General features: G+C 39.3%; 1 protein-coding gene across 2 annotated transcripts in view; it reads left to right on the plus strand.

The window, feature by feature from the left end:
• Positions 1-2,506: 2,506 nt before the first annotated feature.
• TRPC7 (transient receptor potential cation channel subfamily C member 7) overlaps positions 2,507-23,043 on the plus strand; it is a 68,808-nt gene continuing 48,271 nt past the window's right edge. For both annotated transcript variants that reach the window (XM_086758811.1, XM_086758812.1), the window contains exon 1: positions 2,507-3,277. In XM_086758811.1, the coding sequence (XP_086614937.1) occupies positions 2,525-3,277 (753 nt within the window). In that variant the 5' untranslated portion in view covers positions 2,507-2,524. The remainder of the gene's footprint in view (positions 3,278-23,043) is intronic.

The raw sequence follows: 23,043 nt of genomic DNA on the forward strand, positions 1-23,043 counted from the left end.
TGGTAATATAAGTCCCCATTTAACAAAGTCACATTTCGGAAGTGTTTGTTTGTATGTACAGTCCTTACTTGAACTCAGTCAGACTTCAGTGCAGGCTTAAAATCTAAATGCTGTCCTTGAATAGCTAAGGATGTGGGCTCCAGTTTAGGTAAGCACTTTTGCATATGGTTAAATACTTCATTTTAAGCATGTTAGTCCTGTTGGCCTCACTGGGACTGCTTCTGAGATGAAAGCTAATTGCTGGGGATATTATGTGCATGTGTGCGCGCATGCATATGCTTTTGCAAAATTTGGACTTCACTGAAATCATTGGAACTTGAACTGTTGACTTCAAAGGGACCCCAGTTTTAAGCCGGGTATTTTGCTGGTTTAGAGACCTCTGTCTCCCGGTCAGTGTTAGATACGTTAATGGTATATTTTTGTAGCCGTTATTGTTTTCTTTTATAGAATCATCACACAGTCTTGGGAACTAATTTACTTAACCATTTCTACTTCATTATTCTTTATGTCCCTCATCTCTGTGTACTTCTTCAACTTTCAACCACACTGGGAGGGATTAGTTTTAAGAGTCATACAACAGTTTATCTCTCAACGGAGCATAGGATATGTTTCTTTCAGCTTTTATTAAGTTGTTATACTGATGCACCAAAGCTTAACGGGAGAGGTTCTTAATTACGAACCTTGCTTTCAACTTTATATGGTCACAAAATTACTTTCTTAGGATTTGTTTACATTTTAATGTAGCTCCTAAAAATTTGCTGTGGAATTTATTTGAAAATCTTCAGTACTAGCTTTCTGTTCTAGATCAGTAAAAAAGTGATTAATTAAAATGATAGATGCATATATATATATATATATTAATTCCATAAGAACAGCTACCTTGAGAATTTCTGTGTCCTAGCACTTCAGGTATTTTGGGTGCTTCTGATACATTCTGTTTTCCCAGATTTTTGCTTTATTGCCTTACTCTTTTCTTCTCCTGAAGAACATATTATAGAAGCCAATGTATCTACTCCACTTTGTCTCCTGGCACCTTTCCCTTTTATTCACGGCACCACTTTCAAACTCCAGTAGTATTTTTTTCAGAGCAACACATGAACTTTTCATTGACTGAAGGTCAAAACTGACTTGCAGAACAGACGGAGCTTGGAAAGATGAACCTTTGCCACCCACTGAGCATTAACACCTGCTTCTTTGTTACATCTGCCCACTGCAGCTTAGAAGTTCCTGAAAATTTTACCCAAGTGGTTTGGGACTTGCTTTTGGACTGAGTGCAAATGGTTTTTGTGGAAGAGGTGTTGTTTTTACCTTTTTACTCAGGCTGCACTCTGGGCTTATGATGGCAAGTAACTCTGCGTGCTTATACTCTAAAAGAGGGACTATGATTCTGTTGAGATGCTACTGCAATAAAATAAAAAAAAGAAAAGCAAAGTTGAGATAGCACTGAAAGCAAAGTATGAATGTTTAAAAAAATGCAGATAGATTTAGTATTTCAGTTAATTTCATACACAGGGGTGTTTACTGCTGCTTGAGACAGGTTGCACGTAGCATAGTATTCTTCGGGCGTTCCAGAGAATGTAGAATAAGACTAGTGTATCTCAATCCCATCAACTCCAAGGGAGGTATTTCAGCCACATAATTAGTGGGGAAACTAAAGACCTTTTCTGATCTGCCTTCTGTTTGTGGTCAGATACCTGTGTCTTTGTCTTTCTGCAGTAGCTCTCTGAAAGATGCTTACTGGGAAGTGATGTGACACTAAATCAGGAGTTATCCCTGTGTTTTACAAGACAGGTCCCTGGATTTTAATATTTGTATTTAGGGTAGCTGTCAACTGTATTTCAGTGAGAAAATCAGACAGTCATTCATTAAACTGCTCTAGACCAGGAAACAGAAAAATGGTATTACGTAGCGTGAAAAAAAAAAGCAGTGAATGAACTGGTGGCTTGCTTGTACCAGCTGAATCTTAGCAGAATATGCAATATATTTATCATGGTTACTGTGTGTTTAAAATTAGAAACATGCTTTCTAACTTTGTGGAACATAGTTTGTTGGTCTGATCCAAGATCTATTGTCGTGGGAAGTCCTGCTAAATTTCTTTACCTTGCCTTGTGCCCTCAAGGGTAAAAAACAAGAAGAGTAATTAGGAGAAATATTATGTTGTGGAGATCATTCCTAAATACTGCTTGATGAAGTTCTAAACAACAACAATGGAAAACAATATTTTCACACTTTTTTTTTTGCTATTTCTCATGTTAAGAATGTGTTACAACCTTGTTGAAATCCAGAAGAGAACTACAAGTCAGAAGAGAACTTGTTTGTTGTTCAGAAAACTCATCATCTTTATTCCACATGTATCCTAAATGATTTTATCCAAATGGCTCAGGTCATAAAAAGCTAGCAAGATGTGATCATAATGGGAGATTTCTAACCCTATTTCAGGTTATGTGAGATTATGAATTTCTGAGTACATAAACAACCTTCCTTTCTGGTTTTCTACAGGTTGAGAAACAGCAATTACAAAAACATGCATCGAAGGCACACAACCCTTCGGGAGAAGGGCCGGAGGCAAGCCATCCGGGGCCCAGCCTACATGTTCAATGAGAAAGGCACCAGCCTGACTGCGGAAGAGGAACGCTTTCTTGATTCTGCAGAATATGGCAACATTCCTGTTGTGCGAAAAATGCTGGAGGAATCCAAAACCTTGAACTTTAATTGTGTCGATTATATGGGACAAAATGCCCTACAGCTAGCTGTAGGAAATGAGCATCTGGAAGTGACGGAGCTCCTTCTCAAAAAGGAGAATCTTGCTCGAGTTGGAGATGCACTTTTGTTAGCCATCAGCAAAGGATACGTGCGCATTGTAGAAGCAATATTGAACCATCCAGCCTTTGCACAAGGACAGCGTCTCACACTCAGCCCCCTTGAGCAGGAACTGAGAGATGATGATTTTTATGCCTACGATGAAGATGGAACTCGGTTTTCCCATGACATTACTCCTATCATACTTGCAGCCCACTGCCAGGAGTATGAAATTGTTCACATCTTACTCCTAAAAGGCGCGCGGATTGAAAGGCCACATGACTATTTTTGCAAGTGCAATGAATGTATTGAGAAGCAGAGGAAAGACTCCTTTAGCCACTCTCGATCGAGAATGAATGCCTACAAAGGATTAGCCAGTGCTGCTTATTTGTCTCTTTCCAGTGAAGACCCTGTCCTTACCGCTTTAGAGCTAAGCAATGAATTGGCCAGACTAGCCAACATTGAAACTGAATTTAAGGTAATTTACCACTGTGCCTTTTTCCTTGGGCTGAATGTGTTCAGAGTACTGTATGTTTTATATGTTTGATCAAGTCTTGGTTTGCCTTTTGAGGGTGTGGGGGAGGAAAGAGAAGCTACAGAAACTGCCAAATGTGTTAACTACACAGATTCAGATCAGTGTGCAATCTCCAGTTAATAAATATTTGGAACAGAATATTGCATATTACAGCAAAGCCATCCTTACTCAGAGGTTTTATGGTGCACACTGTGATTGCGTAGAATCTCTAGTTTGCAACAGGAATAAAAATTAGAATATTGCAAAAATGGGGACTCACTTATTGTAAGAAAGGTAAGTCTTTTTAATTGAGCAATCTATTTTAGAGGCAGAGATCTAGAGGCTGGTTTATTAGATTAAGAATCCAGTACATCTAGATCTGTTACAATGATAAAAGGTATAAGTGAAGCAATCTTATTTCTCTGTAAAATAATTTAAATTGTATTGCATCTTAATGGTTTTGTACTGCATCTGTATATGAGGAATTTTATGAAAGAGGAGGAGAGAAATGATCAAGAGATTGCTATGAAGTTTATCATCATGCCAAACTTAACAGTGGAACTTGCAGAACTCTCTTACAAGTTATTCAAGATTTCCATTATAATAATGACTTTGTAAATGTCCAATGTCATTTGCATTACTTCACTAAGTAATTTAAATTACATAAATAGCATTGTCTCCCTTTCTAAAATAAATTAGTCATTAAAAAACTCATTTTCAGTGGCTCAGTCATCAACTTAACACTGTTTTCTGACTTATGACTATTGTGCAGCTACAACCGTGATCAGTGACGCTGGGGTAATAAAATCTACATTGTGAGTAAACTGGGGTAGGATGCCTGCTAGGAATCCATTATTTTTAATTTAGAAAACTGTTCAAGTGTTAAAGCACCCATTTCAGTATTCGAGCTATACTCTTTCCAATACAAAAGTGAGAAGAAAGCACGTTCTCAAGCTATTGCCTTTGAAACTCTATAGCAAATCTCTAACAGGGTAAAAAAAGCCACTGAGCACTTTTGGCAACGAAATTAGGGTGAAATCTTGCAAAATCTTTTTACCCCTGTGAATCTGAATTGGAAGGACACAACAATTGAAAAAGGAGCTCTTACTTGCATGGCATTCAGTCCTAGAGAAGCAACCTCATTGGGTTCAGTGAATCTGGCTGCTCCAGTGTGGAAGGTTAATATCTCATTAATGTTCCAGCTTCTTTTCCCTTAAGAAAATACATATTGAGTGGAGCATGAGCAGCCTCAGTATTGCATGACTGTCAGTTTTAATAAGTGTCTTGCTGCAGAAAAGTAAATCTATTTCTACCAGAATCTCTCATAGAGCTGCCAACATATTCTAGACTGGCACTGGCAGGTACATCAGTCCTCTAGGAGCAAACAAGCAATCAAATGTTAAGTATTCTTATGGTGGTTATATCTCCCCAGTATTGGCAAATGAACGTGAGTCAGTTGATACTGGAAGATCATTAGAAACCCTTTGCCAAATTGCTATATATCCAGAAAGACTTTCCAATTTCATTGCCTTATTGGAAGGTTCTGTGTAAGACAGATCTACGTGTGTCAGTGAAGTCCCTCAGAAGCACCCACGCTGCTATTTTACTTCAAAGTTGTCGCATTCCTTTAGTACATTAATGCTTCCAGAAATAAGAAACTCCTCACAACTATAATGTAATCTCAATGTAGGAAAAAAGTCAGATGTATGTATTTATGCAAAAATATTTTTTTCTTATTAACATAATCAGTGTGGTGTGGAGTAGGATATTAATAAAACAGTAGAGGTTTTTTTTTCACAGAACATGACACTTTGACAATTTATTTCTGGAAAAGAATGTGATTGCTGAAACTGTATTTAAGAAGCCCACAAATGATGAAAATTTATGAAATCAGACAAGCTCCAGAGAACTCTATTTTATGCCTTAAAATAATCCTTCCCTCGACATTTTAATTTTTATTACTAAAGTTCTGTAATTACAACTGGTGCTCAGCAGATTTATAAAATTATCACTTGGGATTATTTCAGAATAGTTATTTATATGCAATCTTAGTAATACAGTTTTCAGGAAGTACAAAAAGTCCTTGAAATGGAAGGACGTGAGTAAGATTTTAATAACGTAGGTGGACAAACAGTAATTAAGAGTTAGATAACCCACCTCAGAAGAAACTCCTAGCAAGGACTAATTAAAGTATAAATGCAGTGCCTCTCACCTGCTGCTTGCTGCCCTAAATCTCTTACGCAATAGCACTGCTCAGCACATCAGACTGAGAAGCCAGTACATGCTCTATATCTTCAGAAAACATTAATTTTTTTAGGCAAGTTGCCTCTTTATACAGCTATGAAAGGTGAAGAAAAAAAACAGCAATGTGAACCACTTTAGTATGGGAGTGTTTTTAAGGTGAAAATGGGAGTCTAGACATATGCTACATCACACTGCTGGCCTTCAGCAGCCTTTCTGTTGACTGATCAAAAGGTCTTTAATAGCAGGAGTCGATGTTCTGGTTATCAGTCTGGAGTGGATATACTGTCCTATTCAATTCCTTTCTTGATGTGTTGATTTTGGCTCAAAAGCAAGGTCAAGACAGTCTGCTACTATGTGACTTCTCATATGCTGAAGAGAATGATAAGAGTGGAGGCTTGAAGCTGGGAGAAAGAGGGAAGCTGTCAGAGCCGATTAATGCCAATGGTTTTACTGGAAGAGATCCTCTGTTGGGGTAAATCAGTGCTTTTTCACTGAAGCTAAGATGAAGCCACAGAAGGTGAGGATCTGTTCCAGTATTTAGAACAACTGTGTAGTTTGGATCAATGTTTCTGTGCCATTATTTCAAGCAAATGTCAGTTTTTTGCAGTGCTTATTGATAGGGGGGAAGTAGAATAATCTTACAGCCACCTAGAAATATTTTTATTTTTTCCCTTAAATTTTCCAGTGTCAAAGTCTTGCAAAAATGTTTTCTTATTAATAGGAGAAAACAAATTTCTTTGAAAGATGTGGTCCAGGAGTCTAAAAATAAACAATCCAACCCCCCAAAAAATCGCCTTCCCCAAAAAAAAGATGAAAAATATTGAACTGGTTGTTTCTACTGGAAGTACTAGCAATGTGATTGCATTAATGTCCTGGTGATTAGCCGAGAAACGAGATGAGTAGGAAACCCCTCAGAGGTGGATTCTTGAAATTTTGGAAGAGAAGTAGTGTTAGAATTACCGTGCACGTTTGCAGGTCTTTATGCAATGACAACCTTCCATAGTGGGGGAAGGTCAAACTGAAAAAACAGCTTTAACTCAGTGCTTTGCCATTTTTGTATATCCCATTCAAAACTCAAGATTAAGAAACAGTTCATGACTTTCTCATTCTTTTCAGGTTATTTTTTGATGGGTTGTTTTGAAAAAGAAATCAACATCCACTGGAGCAAGGGCAATAAACATCCGGGGCCTGGTTTAGTCCAGTGGATTAGGCTCTTGTTCTGTATTGCCATTGGAAAGAGAAAGGAAGAGAGAGGGGCCTGCCTTCCTTTGGGGACCAGAAGGATCCTAGCTCTGCTAGGCTAAAGGGTTGGGTTTTTTTGTCCTCACAACAGCTTCCTATTTTAATCACTAGGCTAATGCGTTTCCCTTCACGGGAGACTACAAAGCACATTAATTTTGTGCTATATTTCTGGTTTAATTTTAATTTTATTTTTAAATTAAAATAAACCCCCTAGTTTCCCACCTAGTTGTGCCTATAGTCTGCAGAAGCCTGGTCACTAATGAAATACGATCTTAGAAGTTAGACAAATTGTGGCTTAATACCCCCTGATCAGTTTGTATATATGTCATGTTGTGTTAAGATATTTTCCGGTTTCTAAGTAGACCTGAGTGTTAAATACAACTGACTATACAAGGAGAGGTTAAGCATCTGAAGCTACTGGGCCACATTGTTCTTTTACTTAAACTGAAAAAAAAAATCTGTGTACCTTCCCATTTCTTTCAAAGTTGGCAGATGCTGGGCCTACAAAAAGCAAATAATCCTTCTCTCATCTACCAGTATATTCTGTTTGTTTTGCTCGTGCAAGTACACTTGATGTCACTTCTAGTGTGAATAACAGTGCCAGGATCTGTCTGTATGAACAAGTCATCACCCATGAGCCAGCCTGGAGAAAGCTGCTCTCCTCTTTGGTCCAGAGAAATCAATCTTCCTCATGTCACCTTGGTGTGAAAACATATGCAGATATCTTCACAGTTACCAGCTGTCCTCCGCCAGGTGGCTCATTTCTAAGACTGGAATATTAAAAGCAGAGTCAATAGAATAATTTTTATGTGTCCTTTGACCCCCTTAGGAGATTACTTTTCTACAAAACGACTGCAGAAAACGCCCTTGCAACTCTCTTTAACAGCAGCATCTGGCTTAATATTACAATACATATCCTGGAAACAGTGAATAAAATGCAGAATAAGAGTTCTATTTACTCTTTTTTTTTTTAAAGCTGTGGCTGTGCATTCCTATTTCTGGTGAGATCCCATTCTGCCCTCAGGTCTGTTTTACAGCCTTCCATACTCTCAGGTTATGCTACGTGCTTGTGTACGTCAGGAAACATCCTTGTGATGAAGACAATCAGCCAATTCATTCCATTTAGCAATCCAGGCAAATTAAAGTATAGAATTGCAAAGGAGGCTATGAAAAGATCTCACCAACCATAAGTGGTAAATAAGATCTCAGCTCCTGTTGATTACAATGTTACTTGAAGGCATGACCAAATCCACCACCTGGAAGACATATGGTGTGTGGTCTTTGTTTATCAATCCTACCAAAATTGTCTGTTTATTTACTACAGCCTAACATGTTTGGTTTCTAAATTACATACCTCTTTCTGTCACTTTTTTTTTTTTGACTGTTGTCCTTTCTTTAAAAAATGTGGTGATCTAAAAGCAGACCCTAGCTGTGAGCCTGCTCTTGTGTGCAGATGAGCATCATGTCCAGGCTCAGCTGGCTGATGGGCTGCGACTGGCTGCTGTGCTATTTGTGGGGATTGACGGCTTGTGTGGCAGCAAGTCAAGTGTGTAGATGCCTACAGAGATATGCCTCCTAGGAACTGCCACTTGTTTCACTGGGGCTGCAGTAATGTGAACCAGCTGAGCCTCAAGTCCCTAAGTTCTCATGATGCTGAAAAAGTGGCAAAACAGCCCTGGACACTCAATGACTTCCATCTGTTAAGGATAAACTGGCATTCCTGCAGCACAGCTCTTGCTCCAGTGAGTCAGCCCCATTTTTTTTTTTTCTACCTAAATATAAGCTGTTAGCTTGGCCTAAGCTTCTGAAGAGAAATGACCTTGTAAATTTTCTCAGTATTTCTGGCTTTATCTCTGCAAATGAGGAACTGGGACAAGATCCTGCACTTTGAGCATGACTCTGTGGTGCTGTTGCAAAGCAATAAGCAGTGACACACCTGGTTATATCTTGAAGAGAAGCCACAGCTTTTTACGAGATCTGCAGCATTGAAGGGGACTTCACAGTCTCTTCATTTCTCAGGCAAATCTGCAGATCTGGGGCATTGCTGAGGATAAATACAGCAGAGATTGTAATCTTCCTTTCCCTGTATTGACTGCTAAACTTGGTGAAATTTGATTTAATGAAAGAAGTCTAACTCTTCAAATACAAAATAGGAAGGGGGTTTTATTTTAATTTTTTTTAAGAAAATAAAAGCAGATAATTATATATATAGAGAGAGAAAATAAGATATAAAAATTATGTTGAGGCCTAAGAAAACTTGGAAAAAAGAGCTGACTGCAGAAGTTGAACTCTGCAGTCCTGAATGGGAAATATTTTAACATGAAAAATACGTGCTGCATGGAGTTTAAAAATAATTATTAGACTATTGCTTTTTGAAATGAGTGATGAAAAAACAGGAAAGGGTAGAAAACATCAGGAAGCAAAATAGTAGGAAGGGGAAATATTTTGTGAGAATTAAGAATAGCAGTGAACTTGGAAAGAGAAAAATTATTGAAAACTATCAGGCTGTAAACCAGTAAGACTGCGCTTAAAAACTCTGCTTCCTACCCAAACTGAACACTGTTACATTTCTTTGGTTTTGAGACTGACTGATTGGATGTAGCTCTTGGAACTCATCTGCCATTAAAAAAAAATAGACATTGTCATGGGAACTTCCCTAATTAGCCTCATGAACGCTCTTGTAAATCAATCACTTAATTTTCCGACTCTGACCCAGTCTTCCTTGAGCGATCCTTTTATTCCTTCACAATCTCTCACCTCAACACACCCTCTGGCAGACATCTTGCTTCTGATATATTTGGGAGCACCTTTTACGAGTGATATTTATTATTCCAGCAAGATACTCTTTGAGGCTTTAGTGTTTTTATCTGGCCTTACTTCAGGTTTTAATTTAATTTTCCAGAATTTCTGTTCTTTTCTATTTTTTGCCTTCCAGACAGGACTGCCTTGGAAATACGTGTGCTTAGAAGTTACAATTCTTTTTTTTCAATTTTCACTTGTGCAAAGCAAACACATAAGCAGGTACAACCAATTACCCAACTTATAATACAGGAAAGAATGAAGTCACAGTGAAGCAGGAAAACAAATTTTTTATTATTAAAATTTTAACTTATCATTGGAACAAATTAGGTATTAAAATAAGAGAGGAAATTAAAAACGATCATGGAAATAGCTTGGGAGAAGGAGGGTATATTTAAGCCTTGAGAGAAATTTGTGTGTGGCTCCCTAAGCGGGACTCGCTGTGCACATGAAGAACTCATTCTCCATGCTGTTCTTTATTAGAGACAATTCCACTAATAATAGCTGCGACATCGGCTTTGTCTTGAGAGCTAAATTAATTAATTGCAGATATGTTTTGCACGGATGAGTAGCAAAGACTGGGGAAAATGGATGTAGAGAACCCTCCTGACCTTAAACACCCCCACACACACTTGTAACTCTTGTATTGTTCTCTTTAAATATTTATAAATTAAGAAATATCCTCTATATTTTGAAAGCTGTTATTGCAAGTGCTCTTTCTATGTCTGTTCTGTGATTAAATCATTTTCTGTCTGGCACATTGCCCAAGCAAAATAGTTTTAAAATGTCGCATGAGAAGAAAATCCCAAAGCTTTTCAGAGTGGTTTAGAACTGATGCCAAAGCTGCGATGCCAGGAGCTGGCTTGAAAAAAAATGCATTTGTTTCTGCGAATGTGAAGGTGTGTTAACATCTGTCTTATGTCTATTCGCAGTAAAGCAGAGTAGTAGACGCTGTGATTTATAGTGAAGGGTATAACTCAGCCCTCTACAACCCACCTCTGGGCCTGGAAAAAGCAGGACCATTATTGGTGGAAGTTGTAACTCTAGCGACAGCACTACCCACTGAGCAGCCACATAAAACGGGATCCTGGCCACTGCCTACAAGGTCATTTAACCTACTTTATGGATAACTGAGTGACATTTTTGTTAAAATCTCCCAGCTAACTTTGGTCAAAAAAAGAAAAAGAAAACCTCTTTAAAAGTTGGTAAAATACTTTCTGCAGGAAAACGTTCTCTTTGCTTTCCTAGAGAAAGAAGCCCATGTCGCTCTTTCGAAAGAGTGGAGGGGAAAAAAGATTATTTCAACACATCAAATAGGAAACAATGTGCCATTGTAAGAAAATCTAGTGTTTTAATTAATGCCTTAAAGGTTTTGCTCCCCTCAAAAAATTGTTTGGATGAAACATTTTGCATTTGCAGATGGCAAGACAGAAGCAACCCTGGAAATATTTGAATCTCCCAGGCACTACGGCTGGGATTCTTTTGCTTCCCTTCATGCTACTGCAAGTGAGACTTTTGGCAATGCCAGTGTGCACAGCATCAGTGCAATGTTTACTACCTTTTACAGCTCCTTGGGAAGTAATTCCTAGTCCTATTCTGCTAAAGACAAACAGCATAGCAACTACAGCACTTAACAGCTTACTGTTTCCAGTTTGATTGCACATAATGGCCCTAATACTAGAGCAGGATTCCAGTTTAGGTGAGCAACAGCCATGACAATAAAAACATAAAATAACATGGAATCCCCGTATAATCATTAATGGGAAACAACAGGTGGATTCACGAACTGGGTGGGAAGAGGAGAGCAGTGGAAACAGTTCCCGTAACGAAGCAGAGCAGAAGCTGCCTCACCAGTGCCAAGCATTTCAGAAGCATTTCCATGTAGACAACTTTTAAGCCAAATAATGTGACTACTTTATCCAGGTAGAGAGAGAAGTGCAAAATCTGGAACCAGTTGGAATTGAGCATTTTTCAGTTGCTTTAAGGTCATTTTGCTCCTGGGATTTCAGTATTTCCTTCCAAATAAGCCACCAATCCTTCATCAAGAATACGTTTTTGTTGAGCAGCAAAATCCCTATTGATGGAAATATTTTTAAGGGACCTGAAGAGCAGGAGGTGGTAAGGGTGGTGAGCACTGTTAGCTCTGTTACATGTAAGTAATCCTGGGAGGAATCTGTAGCGAAAGAGGGGAAAACCCAGTGGTATTAATGTGTTTGTTCCTTCCCTGCCAGAAACATCTGATATTAAATTTCTGAATCTGAAGCTTCAACACTCCAGTAAACGGGTTGCACTGGGGCTGTCAGTGAGCTTTCTCTCTGCAGAAATGGCTGGTGACTTCTATTTTTCTTCCTCTTGTAGTCTGCTGTAGTGGTTATATTAAGCCCAGATTTTCCACATAGTCCTTAAACCCTGGGTGTGATGAGGAAGTTAGAAATTAATTTTTGTTATGTAAGGTGAATTTTATACATCATTCTGAACTCCAAGGCCTAGTGGCAACTAGTTTTACTAAGCCATGATTTTCATTCTGGGAAATACATTTTTGTGTGTGTGACATCTTACATAGAGTAACTTGGAGCATATCGAATATATTTAGAAGGAAATGTTTTAGAGCTGAGAGGTCTCCTTTTCATCCTTCTTGATCCTGAGCTTTTGATAGTGAATACAAGGCAAGTGTCATTTACCTTTGATACAAACAATCTCTGAATATTTTATAGTCAGCATGAAGAATAATAAAGCTTGTAATATGTCAATCAGGAACGTAAAGTGTTTTGACTAAGTGGAAGGAAGAAAACAACAGACATTTTGAGATAATTTGTTGTGTGTGGAAGGGAAGGTTAAATACAGGGTTACGTTAATTTAAAGTTACTGTGATATGAAATGAAATAAGGTTTAATTAAATAAATACAGTGCCCATATGTGTGGTGGAGTCCTATCCACCACATACAGCTGAGTAGAGGTCAGTAGTTAGCTGATGTGAAGATTTAAGTGGCATTTAACTGGCTTTTGGGAGCTTTTCTGGAGAAAATGATGCTGCGATACCTGCTCCTCACTCTGTTTCTGCTTAAGAAAATTGTTTGGGTTTAGAGATCACTGATTTTAGGAATGAAGATTATTTGCCTGCATTGTGTTGGTCTTTTGTGTGCAGGTACTACTGCTCTACAACAGCTTTTTTGGTACAGATGCTTAGAAGGATGAATCTAACAGTTATAATGAGTGTCACAAACCCAGCAGACAGGCAAAAAATAGTTTAAAAATACTTTCAAAATGTATTTAAACATAAAAACTTTAGCTTACCTCAATGGTCTTGCTTTCACATTTTGTATGTCTTAACAGCTTTAACATGGGAGAAAAGCCCCAGTAATTGGCAAAATCATGGGTCATTTGACCATCACATCCTCTTTGGATTTGTTGAAACCATGATTTCATCCTCACCCTTTGAAAGGAATTTGTAAAGTGAAGCTGATGGAGTAACCGGTGGGTCTGATCCTAGGCTGGCCACTGTTCATGGATTCCTCTCTGCGCAAATGAGAAATAGCAGATGGCATCTTGGATTGAGAGATCCATCCAGTTGTATCAGTAGATAGGATTTATGGTCTACCACAACCTTTCCCAACGATCTGGGCTATCCCACAGAAATTTAGCTTTGTCCCTCCTGTCTCTAAGCAATTAAGAGGACACAAATTCCTCTGTGCTGTCTCTTGCTGTTGTGCTGGTGTCCCAGCCCGGCTGCCAGGGGAATTCCTGCCTGTGCAGGCAGACGGAGGCTGCTGTAGCGGAGCCGAACCGCCCAGGACTGCGCTCAGCCGTGGCCCTCACTGCCGCTCTGGAAAGGAGCAGCTCATGTTTCTCTACCAGGTTTGCTGCCAGCTGCTAGCAGCACGGTGATAAATCAGGGGAACGATTTGGCCGGTTGCCTGTGTTTAGTTAACAGTGACAGAGTGTTTTCCTTTCTTACCCACTGAGCGTGGAAGACAAAATGAGTGCTGGTATTCAAACCCAGCGCACCTACCCGATGGTAAATGCAGAGAGGGGTCCTGCCACCAGCTCCTGAAAGAGGAGACGTACTGGCACTTTCCATCCCAGTCACCGAATCCTCCACAGCGAGTACAGAGCTCATGTAACTTTGACCTTGCCCTTAGGAGCACACTCACCATTCATCTTGGAGAGTTTTCTCAGAGCACTTACTGATATAAAATTATACAGTAACACAATTACCCTTCCTCCTCCCCGCGGCAGAAAATGGTACCGGGAGGGGCCATACTCTAGAGTACCAAAGAAGAAGACATTTTTCAGAACGACAAAATCAAATTACTGGTGAGGAAAACAGATGGGAAATGATGCTATCACTATTGCAATATCAGTCCAACACAATATTGGTAAGATTTGTGTTTAATTATGCCCAAGCATTCAGCTAATATCAGCATTGGATTTTAGGGAATATTTAGGAGCCAGGCAGTATATTGTGAGCAAGATGACTGCTTTCCAAAGAGTACTGCTCATTATTCACGTTGGGCAAGGATATCTACTGGAACTACAAATGAGCATAATTAGGACTATTGCTCTGAACAGAACCATAATACCGGATCAGCAGATGGGAGAATGGAGTCAGGTACATTTATCCAAGGCGCTGTAGGGAATTAATATTGTATTAATGAATGTAAATGAAGTTAACACATTCTGAGGATCTCAAGTCCAACATTAAAGAGAATGCAGATGGGAAGTGATTTAGTTTATCCCTCATTGTGTTGTTAATTGTTGTTATTGTAGATAATTATAATGAGCTCATCCTCACTGCGTCTAGGCAGACTATCCACTGGATTGTGGATAAACAGGAATGGTATACAAACAATTTTATATTGCCACAAAATGGTGCTAGGTACTTTAGTGTCTATGGTTTTCTGGCATTTATGTGATCAAAAATGGCAATTTCTAGGAATATAATTTGTTGCAGGGAACTTTACACCAGTGCAGCGTGGAAATTGCTCATTGCCAAGTGTGTAATTTCATTGTCACCATCCAAGCCCCAGGATTTGGACTCATTTCAGAACAGAGAAATGTAATTATACAGTTTTTATATTCTTATTTCTGCTTAAGAAAGTGCTGCAACATTGCTTCTAAGACTGCTCTTCTTAGAGAGAAGGTGATGTCCATATGGTTAAGAGTGCTCTGTGCTAGGACTCTGCAGATGGGATCTCATTTTTTTTAAGTGCTCTGTTGCTGCTTGGGTGCTGTGGGGACCGGAATTTCATCCTCTTTGATGCTTGTGACTACTTTTCCAAGGAGCTGTTGTTGCTGGACACAGGGAACTGTGGTGGTTGGCTGTTTGAGATCTGGAAGGCATATGGTTATTTCAGTTATCGATGTAGTTGCATCACGGCTTTCAGTTAAGCCAGCATTAACTTGTGGGCTGGAGTTAGGAGTCTTTCTTCTGATGTGCAGGTGCAGTTTGTAGCCGAATTTCCCATGAGAGGTGAGACTCGTAGTGCCTTTGAACATATAAACGTGTTCCTTAAGCAAGCTGAAAGTGCTGAATTTAACTCAGCTTAGGGGATAAATGTAGCTGTGTTAAGCAAACAATTGCTTTAAATTTAAATAAACTATCTTCTCCCATCTGGTTTTCTGGAAACATAGGGGTTTCAAGCAGCTGAGCTGAAAAGAGCCACGTAGTTGAAGGAGGGCAACTAATGCATTTAGCACAAGGAAACTATCTGCTCAGTCTCAAATTGTATAGGAAATGTGGATCTTCCCTGCTGGATTTTGTAACAGACAGAACAGGAATAAAACAAAATGGAAAAATGGCAGAGAGAAAAAGTATGGATGGCATGTGAAATGAGGAGGTTGGCCCAGAGGTGCCTTTTGTGCTTTCCTATATCTAGCACATCAGAGCTGAAGATCTACTGCATGTTGTCTTGTGTATAAGTGTTCTGTTGAAAACAGAACAGATGACCAAAAAAAAAAAAAAAGTTAACCCCAACACTACATTGGACTCCTGCCCTTATGAAATGCATCTGGGGGTAAAAGAGGAGTTATTTCTGCATGATGGTAAAAGTAAGGCTGAGATAAAGGTTCCTCTAATGCAAGAGGCATTTGCATTTTTAAAAATAAGAAAAGCTGTTTCTCAATGTCATGTTCCCATGCAAGGAGCAAGCAAATATTTTAAAATAATGGAGAAGGATTGGAAGTGTTGCACTACATCATCATGAGCTTGATTTTACTGCTGACAGGAACAGATCCTAAACTCTCCTTCACCAAGAGAATTAGCAGAGTATTATTTTGTAATGTGTAGTTTGAATTGAATCAAGAGAAGCTGTTGACAGGATGCAGACACAGACCCTCTCCTTCACTATGTTTATTCCCTGCATTTTGCATACCAAGGAATTTAGTTAATACCTCTGTACAGCCTGTCTTGTTCCTGCGACATCCAGGAACTCAACGGTTTATCTTCTGAAAACAGGTGTTTCAGAATAAACATTCAAATGAGCTTGGGAAAATCTGCAAGAACGTAAAAACCCACCTTTTAATGAGCTGAGGAATCAAAAGCATGTGATTTATTTGTGATGTGGGTTTGAAAACCAGCTGAAATTATATGAAAGAGAAATACCTCAAACATCCAATGTCATCTTATGTTGAAAAGCTGCTATGCCAACCCGAAGTATTTAAATACTCTAGTTTTTAAAATTATTGTCAACCAACATAATTTCCGTTCTAAGCATATTTAAATATCTTCAGGGACTTGGAATAGGGTTTTAGTTCTTTGCTGAATAGCAATGACGTTTCTGCACACACACATGCTACAGAGATGCTCAGTAATGGCACTTGTCAGGAAGGAAGTGTAGGAAAGGAATAGAGGAGATCGAGGTTTTTCTTCTGGTGACTTCTCAGAAACATATTAAAAAACCAGATTGCACTCTGTTGAGGGTAACAACTTTAAATAAGTCAAGTGATTCACCAATGTCAGTGTAGAAAGACTTTACATGTACAATAAAAGTATTTTAAGTTTCAAATGGAAAAAATCAATACAAGTAATAAAAAAAGTTGGGAGTAGACTGATTCTGAAATATCATATGCTAGGGAGTCTAAAGCCAAAGAGTCAAGAATCGCCTTCAGTCTCAGTCCTTAACTTCCTCCTAGGACTATGTGAATGGATTCCTGTCTTTATTTCCTCAAATAATCTATCCGTTAGTTTTAGTTTTAAAAAGAAAATATATATTTTTAAGAATTTTTCTTAAAAAATATTTCAAGGGGCTATCAAAGTGAAGTATTGCATTGCTTAGACTATAATTTCCAATGTTTTTATTGATGGAAAGACCTTGCAAAATTTATTCATTGGTTCTGGTCCCACAGAAGCTGTATTTATCACAAAACCGAACAATTTCCCAGAAAAAATTGTCAGTAGAGTTGGTAGGTACATAACAGATAGAGAGCAAAACGGTAGAAACAGAACAGGAAGGTGCAAACTTATCCTTTCTGCTGCTTTTAACAGCTCCTGCTTTAAAGCTCTTGCAACATTATTGTTGAAGGTTACACGTATGCCTGGAACAGTGAAGGATGCTGTAAGAGTATAGTAACAAATTTCAAGAGATTTTCTAACCCCACTGCAGAGATCATTAACACCATCTTGGCTAGCTCCTTTGATGATCTGATATATCTGCCAGAGATTAGATATAAGGTAAAATCCAAAGTCAGTCGTTTGATTATTTCTTACTGCTCTGTTCCCTTGTTGGAGGGATACGCTGTCTCAGAGATCAGCTTCTGCGACACATATGAAGAGATTAAGTGCAGCTAGAAAACCTAACCTACTGGGGAAAAAAAGAGGGACACAAAAAAAAATTCTTGTGGTAAATTAGTCAATGCAGTTGCCATTGAAATCCTTGTAATGATGTAAGGGATGGTATTTTTCATAACTCGTTGGAAGCTACAAAATTTTGGTCCTCAGTTAAAGCACACTGTTGTTTTCTGGACATTTTTGGCCAAAAATAATGTCAACACAGACAGTGCTGTCTGCTTTGTCCTTGGGCTCTTTCATTGGACAATCTCTTGGTGTCTCCTGACCCTCCCTCGCAGCATTTAGAACCGCTCTTTGCCTGGAGGCATTGCCCTCTGCACCCCTGTGCCGCAGCCTGGCACTCTTCAGAGAGCAAACCGTTGTCATGTTTCTCTTGGCTCCATTTAGGAAGGTCCAAATTGCTTGGAAAGCAACAGAGGCACACTTTTGAAATGTCAAACTCTTGTATCTGAACAGATTGCTTATTATATTATGCTCGCCGGGAGTGAAGAAGTCAAGGTCTGTATCATTGAACAAATGAACTGGCGGCATCTGTTGCTACCTCCAGGCATACTTAGCAACATGCACCTGAGTAGTGAAGTGTTTTAAATGAGCACTTGGCTTTATTTTCAGAGACGTACCCACTGAATATGACACAGTATACCCAAAGAGCCAAAAAAAATCACTGATGTGCTGCCACTTAAGAAGCAAGAGAATATAAACCAACTGGATGTTGTGCTTTCTGGAAAATTAACTGTACAGCCTTGGCATAGTCTACGAACGGAGGCATTTCATCTGGAAACAATAAAAACACACTCAGTTTTGTTCAAACATGTCAGCAGTTATGTGCACAGCCAACAGAGCTCTTTGGAAGGGGTGTCGAGTGCACTTCAGAGGATAACACAGTTACATGAGCAGGATCAGTGCAGGGCCCTTCCTTAGCCTCTCCTCTCCTCGCCTTCCCTCCCACAGGCCTTGTGCTTTTTGTCGTTTCTAAACATATGGCCAGTCCCAGAGAGTGTAAATACCCAGAAGGAAATGTGTACAACAGCTTCTAATCTGGCTTGTGGATGTTTCATGTGATATCTAATTGGTAAATATTTATAATCACTTTGAATATTTGACATGATGGTTTGTTTAAAAATTTCATGTCAAATCTAGCATGTAGTATTACTGACTCTCTGCCTGTGTTTGCTCTTCTTTTCCTTTTATTTAGAAAAATAATTTTAAAAAAAAGTCTTGATAAGTAGCATTAAGTTGCACTTTTTTTTTTTTTTCCTAGAAAAAGGTCTGTAGATCAAATCATTCTGAGCCAGGTATGTGTTTATACATTCAAAGGGAAACTCATCTGTGATACTAGCTTTTCTGACCAGAAGTCTGACCTAGAAGCTTTAGTATAGGCTAAGAGAACAATGAGTTGTATAAAGGATAGCAGTAAAAACCATGAATCTTGGAATTATCTCTGGTTAGAATATCTGCTGATGGGTTGTGGTTCCTGCCATGCTCTTTACACATGTTATTGGGAAGCAATTATTAGAGTGAATTTAATTAAATGTCCTAAATAGTGAGATATGGAGTGATTTTCAAGAACAGTGCATTTGTAGGGATTGTTCTGTATTTGTTGCCATGCACTATCCTGTGGATCTGTGGCCCCATTTCCAGTAACAACTATGCAGTGAATAATCTATGATTACAACCAAAAAACCTGCAGGTTGATTGACAAACTCATCCCACTTTGAATTTACTGAAGCCCAAAAGATTGCTCCAGTGCACTGAAAAACATGCTTGCAAGCATTCCATTGGCATCAGCAGGGCTTAGACATAAACGCAAGTGTGTGTCTGAATCTGGGATTGGGAAGGTAGTTTGCCATCACATATAACGTGTTTGGATCGTCTTCGTTTCTGAACCATTGCCCCCACTCCATTTTCTGGTGAAAGCTCACCTGCACTGAGAGCTTCGGCAAATCTCAGACCTGCTCACTGTGTGTTGCAGCATCAAGGCTAGACTTCATGTGCCATCCAAAACGCACCTGCAATGCCATGCCTTGACTGTGATTGCTTTCTTAATAGTTTTGTTGGTTTTTTTTTTTAATTAACTTGCCAAGATGGGTTGCTGGTCTTACTTTTTTTCATTTCACTTAACTTTTTACTCAGACTATATCCCTCTGACCTGAAACATCTTTTTTTTTTTTTTTTCCCTAAAGAAATCTGGGTAGTTTTGAACAGATGTGGAGATATGACAGAGTTCATTTATTTAGAATGTAATCAACAGATAATAATAGGGTACCCAGAGAAATTGCAGTGAATGACAAGTACCATCAGCCTTTTCAAAACAGCAAAATTAGACATTTTTAACTCCACATGCACAACAGTGCTAGAAGAAGCAGGAAATGACTAATTTGGAATCCTTTTATTATGTTCTAGTTTTTTAAAAATTATATTGTAACATTCTCAAGCATTATCCTGATAATTCTCTGCTCACCGTCCCTATAGGAAATAAAACACTGTTCCGTGTGTTATTTGAAGCAGATTGACTCTCTTGTGTACTTAGTTGTATCCTTCGCCTTCCTCCTTGAGACTTAACAGAGCTCAGCTTGTCAGGATGAGGCCTCAGAATCCCTCATGTAATGATTTGCGATTTTCATTACTGTAAAGATCCCTCTGGTTTATGAAACTCGTGCTCCTCAGACTTCTATAACGTGGTAGCTAATCAGAGCACTCAGGAAGGTTTGGGTTATTGCCGATGCCTGTGTCTGGTTTTGCAATGCTGCCGAAAGGACTGAGCTGGATTTTGTCCCTCCGGCCATGAGTTTCTTCATTGCGGTGAGAGGGAGGACCCCCACTTCCAGCCCACCACCTGGCCAGGCTCACAACCAGGATGGTTCTCCTCAGTAACGTATTTAGACTGGGAGGGCTGTGAGGTGCCTGGTATGGAGTTGAACCCAGCTGGCAGAGGCAGTGGTGAAGTGGGGACTGGCCCTTTGCACCCCAACCGAGAGCAGCTGTCTGCCCTTCTGTCCTCTGGCAGAGTCACCAGGAGTCCCCAGGGCTCTGATCTTCACAAACCTTGGTGTAACAAAAACTAACTGGAAGTGCGTTCTGGTTCTCCTTCACCTCTTCCTCCTTACTCTTCCACCCCTCGCTAACCCTTGCCCTGGGGCTGCAGCCTTCTGTCCTACGCAAAACCAAGCCCCACCACTGTCACATCACTGCTTTGTGCAGGGTGTGCAGGATCTCAGATGTTTCCAAATGTGTGAAAGATGGGCAATTTATACAGCACTGGCACATCCCCCAGTATGGCTTGCGTGCTGCTTGTAAATCTTCTTGGCTTCCTTGAGTTTTTTACCGTGTGTCATGACTCGCAGTTCAGTGTTTTATATGCAGGTAGGTCATTTCTGCTTGCACCATCAAAGCTGCACTATGCAAGGCAGGGTCAGGAGAAGCTTGGCTGTCAGTCCCCTGCTAATCCCAGTTTTTAGTAAGATACAGCCAATATCCTGTGGTTGCAAAGGGAAAGACACCGACATGAGGAGAGTCACTGCGTGGCTGTGTTCTCACCGTCAGACTGAAGAGGATTTGCTATGCTGACTGTGAGCATTAAGGAAGCTGGAACAAAGATGACAAATGCTTTTCTAAAAGAGATCATCAGAAGACACAGCAGGTTTGGTGATTATTGAGGCTTGTCTTAACATGTAAGTGATGTCTCCTGAGAGCAGCAGTACGCTGCTCTCCTGCCTGGCTGCAGATTGGCTGGAAGGCACTCCCTACTTTATTTTATTTTATTTTATTTTATTTTATTTTATTTTATTTTATTTTATTTTATTTTATACAGCCTCTGTCTTGGGTAGTTTGTGTTGCTGTTTGTGTCTGCTTAAAAATTGGAGTAAATAATTTTGAACAGAAAAATCATTCATAGTCTCTGCAAAGGTACGGACCCACTAAAAACATTAGGCTTAGAGATGTGAATAAAGTTGCGTCTTGATGGAGTTTGCCAGCTGGGAGCCTGACATTTACAGTTGCTTTAAAAGCACTTTCCTAGTTGCTAACTAAACTGCTTTCCTTAAAGAAAGTAGAAAAGAAAAAAAAAAAATCTGAGCTAATACATACCAGTTGTTCAGATGATGTGGCAATGGTGATGAGAATCACCTAAAATTGCTGGCTAAGAAATAAGATGGTGAACTTTGCAAACAGTACATAGAGAACGGTAGTAAGTTAACGGAGTTCTCTTGTTTTTTTGAAACCTGCTGCTCTAATTAAATGTCTCCATTACCTGTGGCAGCTAGGTGTTTCATCCCCAGCTTACATCTATTTTCAGATCTATCTGTATTTGTTGTCCTTCGCAATTCCTGTAGTTACTTCCAGGCTGATATTTTTGCCTGGGTGTCCATTCTCTCACTGAACAGGCAAGCTTTCTATTTATTGAAATTCATCTTGGCATGGTGAAGATTAAAGCATAGAATCAATTAGAGAGGAGAGCTTTGATTTCATAAAGTACAATCTGGCTTTCATTTACATTTCAGACCTCACTTCACCTCATATTTGAAAATATTCACTCTCCAAATTCTATCTCCACAAAATACCTAGCTACTAGCTTTAGATGTATATACAATCATTTTCTGCCTGAACTTTGAGGACATCTTAAATGCTAGTGCGTTAAATTAGTATGTTTATAGAAGTCTGGGTGCCCCAGTTTCTGCAATGGGGTGTACACCTGCTCTACCAGAGATAAACGTGTGCTTGTTGTTATATTTTGTCTCCTTTTAATGAAGATTTGGAGTTCTTGCTCATCTCATTTTATGAACAACCCAATTAGAACATTCAATCTGATCACAGCACTCAAGGAGGATAAGGGAAACGCAGATTTCAACCTTTTCGATAGATAAGAGGATGTAAACACACAAGTTCCACCTTGCAGAAGGCCTCACCACTAAAACAGAGGCTATTCCCCAGCTCTCCTCCTCAGCCCCTTCTAAACACCTGTCAGAAATGGCATCTTCCCATTTCTGCAGGAATGCTCCAGCCCCAGCCCTGAAGGGCTTTCTGGTTCCCTGCGGCTATTAAATCTTTCTGTGCTGAGTGAAACAGCTCTTCATTTTCCTCAGCATATTTCCCTTTGCACAGTGAGCAAAGTTGGGACACGCACACACACGTTAGAAGCAAACTCAAACCTATGACCAAGGCATTAAACCAACTTATTTAAAAAACAAGAACGGAGTATCTCAGTTCTGAAGTGAAAAAACTGTCCAAAGAAATCGAGCCACCTCTAATAACGTCCTATTTTAGACAGTGCTGTTCCACCTAACTAATGAATGTTTGCCCAGTGCTTTGAGATCTTTGCCTGACAAGGAAGGCTAATATGTTGCTATGTGTAAATGTTAGAATTAATAACTTAGAAAATACAGGAGTGCAAAGCCAGATTACTCTTATCATTTCATCAAAGCCAGGTTTAACTGTCTTCTTTTTTTGGCTGCTGGCTTAATTAGATAAGCTGCTGAATTTAATTAACTCATCAAACCTAATTAGAAAAGATCTCTCAAGTCAGTAAGAGCTTGTCTTATCCTTATTATTTCTATTTGTTGCATCGAGTCTTTAATATCGCCGTTTCATTAGGGTACTAATGGTAGTCTTAATTGTGTTCTAATTTACTGCGTTTACTCAGATGGTGACATTTTCCTCACTT

This window comes from Chlamydotis macqueenii, chromosome 14, assembly GCF_036417535.1.
Source record: "Chlamydotis macqueenii isolate bChlMac1 chromosome 14, bChlMac1.mat, whole genome shotgun sequence".
NCBI classification, from domain to species: domain Eukaryota; kingdom Metazoa; phylum Chordata; class Aves; order Otidiformes; family Otididae; genus Chlamydotis; species Chlamydotis macqueenii.